The sequence below is a fragment of the Eimeria tenella genome, genomic scaffold (genome assembly GCF_000499545.2).
Source record: "Eimeria tenella Houghton genomic scaffold, Eth_scaff2373, whole genome shotgun sequence".
NCBI classification, from domain to species: domain Eukaryota; phylum Apicomplexa; class Conoidasida; order Eucoccidiorida; family Eimeriidae; genus Eimeria; species Eimeria tenella.
The window spans coordinates 562-1,353 of NW_013542235.1; the positions used below are offsets into that span (position 1 = coordinate 562).

The 792-nt window shown below is 62.1% G+C and overlaps 1 protein-coding gene across 1 annotated transcript in view; it reads left to right on the forward strand.

The window, feature by feature from the left end:
• Positions 1-138: 138 nt before the first annotated feature.
• ETH_00040465 (uncharacterized protein) overlaps positions 139-792 on the forward strand; it is a gene marked incomplete at both ends in the record, with an annotated part of 1,472 nt that continues 818 nt past the window's right edge. Inside the window, one exon of the mRNA XM_013374909.1 lies at positions 139-789. Coding sequence (XP_013230363.1) covers positions 139-789 — 651 coding nt within the window. The remainder of the gene's footprint in view (positions 790-792) is intronic.

The following is a 792-nucleotide window of genomic DNA, read 5'->3' on the forward strand; positions in this document are numbered from 1 at the left end:
TGCTGCAGATTTACAGGCATATTAGACCTAGGAGCGTTCTGTTTAGCTGCTGCAACAGCAGCAGACAGCGGAAGTACAGCACAGCTGTGCAAGCTGCAGCACAGCTGCAGCTGCAGCAGCAGCAGCAAGGCTAGCAGCATGGGGGCCCGGCGGCAGGTGAGATCTGCTGCTGCTGCAGCAGCAGCAGATCCAGGGGCCGAGGCCGGCGCCCTGCAGCAGCAGTCTGGCGGTGGGAGCACGTGTGCAATCGTGCGTGTGCTGCAGCAGCAGCTGCAGCAGCACACAGCAGCAGCAAATGCAGCAGCAGCAGCGCAGCTAAGCTCCGTCTGGCGGCGGCAGCAATCTGACCTCTACAGCCGCGCCCACTCCGGGTGTATGTACACCCGGGAGCTGCCTGCGTTTGCAGACTCGTGGCTGCTGTGCGCTTCAGATGAGCAGCAGCAGCAGCAGCAAGCAGCAGCAGCAGCAGGCAGTGCTTCCAAGCGTCAGCAGCAGGAGGCTTCTCTCTTTGAGCAGCTGCTGCAGGCCCTTGAAGAGGAAGCATGTGACCTGGAGCAGCAGGCAGCAGCAGAACAGCAGCAGCAGCAGCAGCAGCAGCCGCTGGGGCCAGAAGCCACAGCTAAGACGCTGCAGCATCTGCGCAAGGGGCGGCTGCTGCAGCGGGGCCGCTTGTTTGCTGCTGCTGACGCAGACACAGAAATATATAGCAGCAGCAGCGACGAGGAATGCAGCAGCAGCAGCAACAGCAGCAGCAACCAAGGAGGTTGGCTGCTGCAGCAGCAGCAGCGGGTT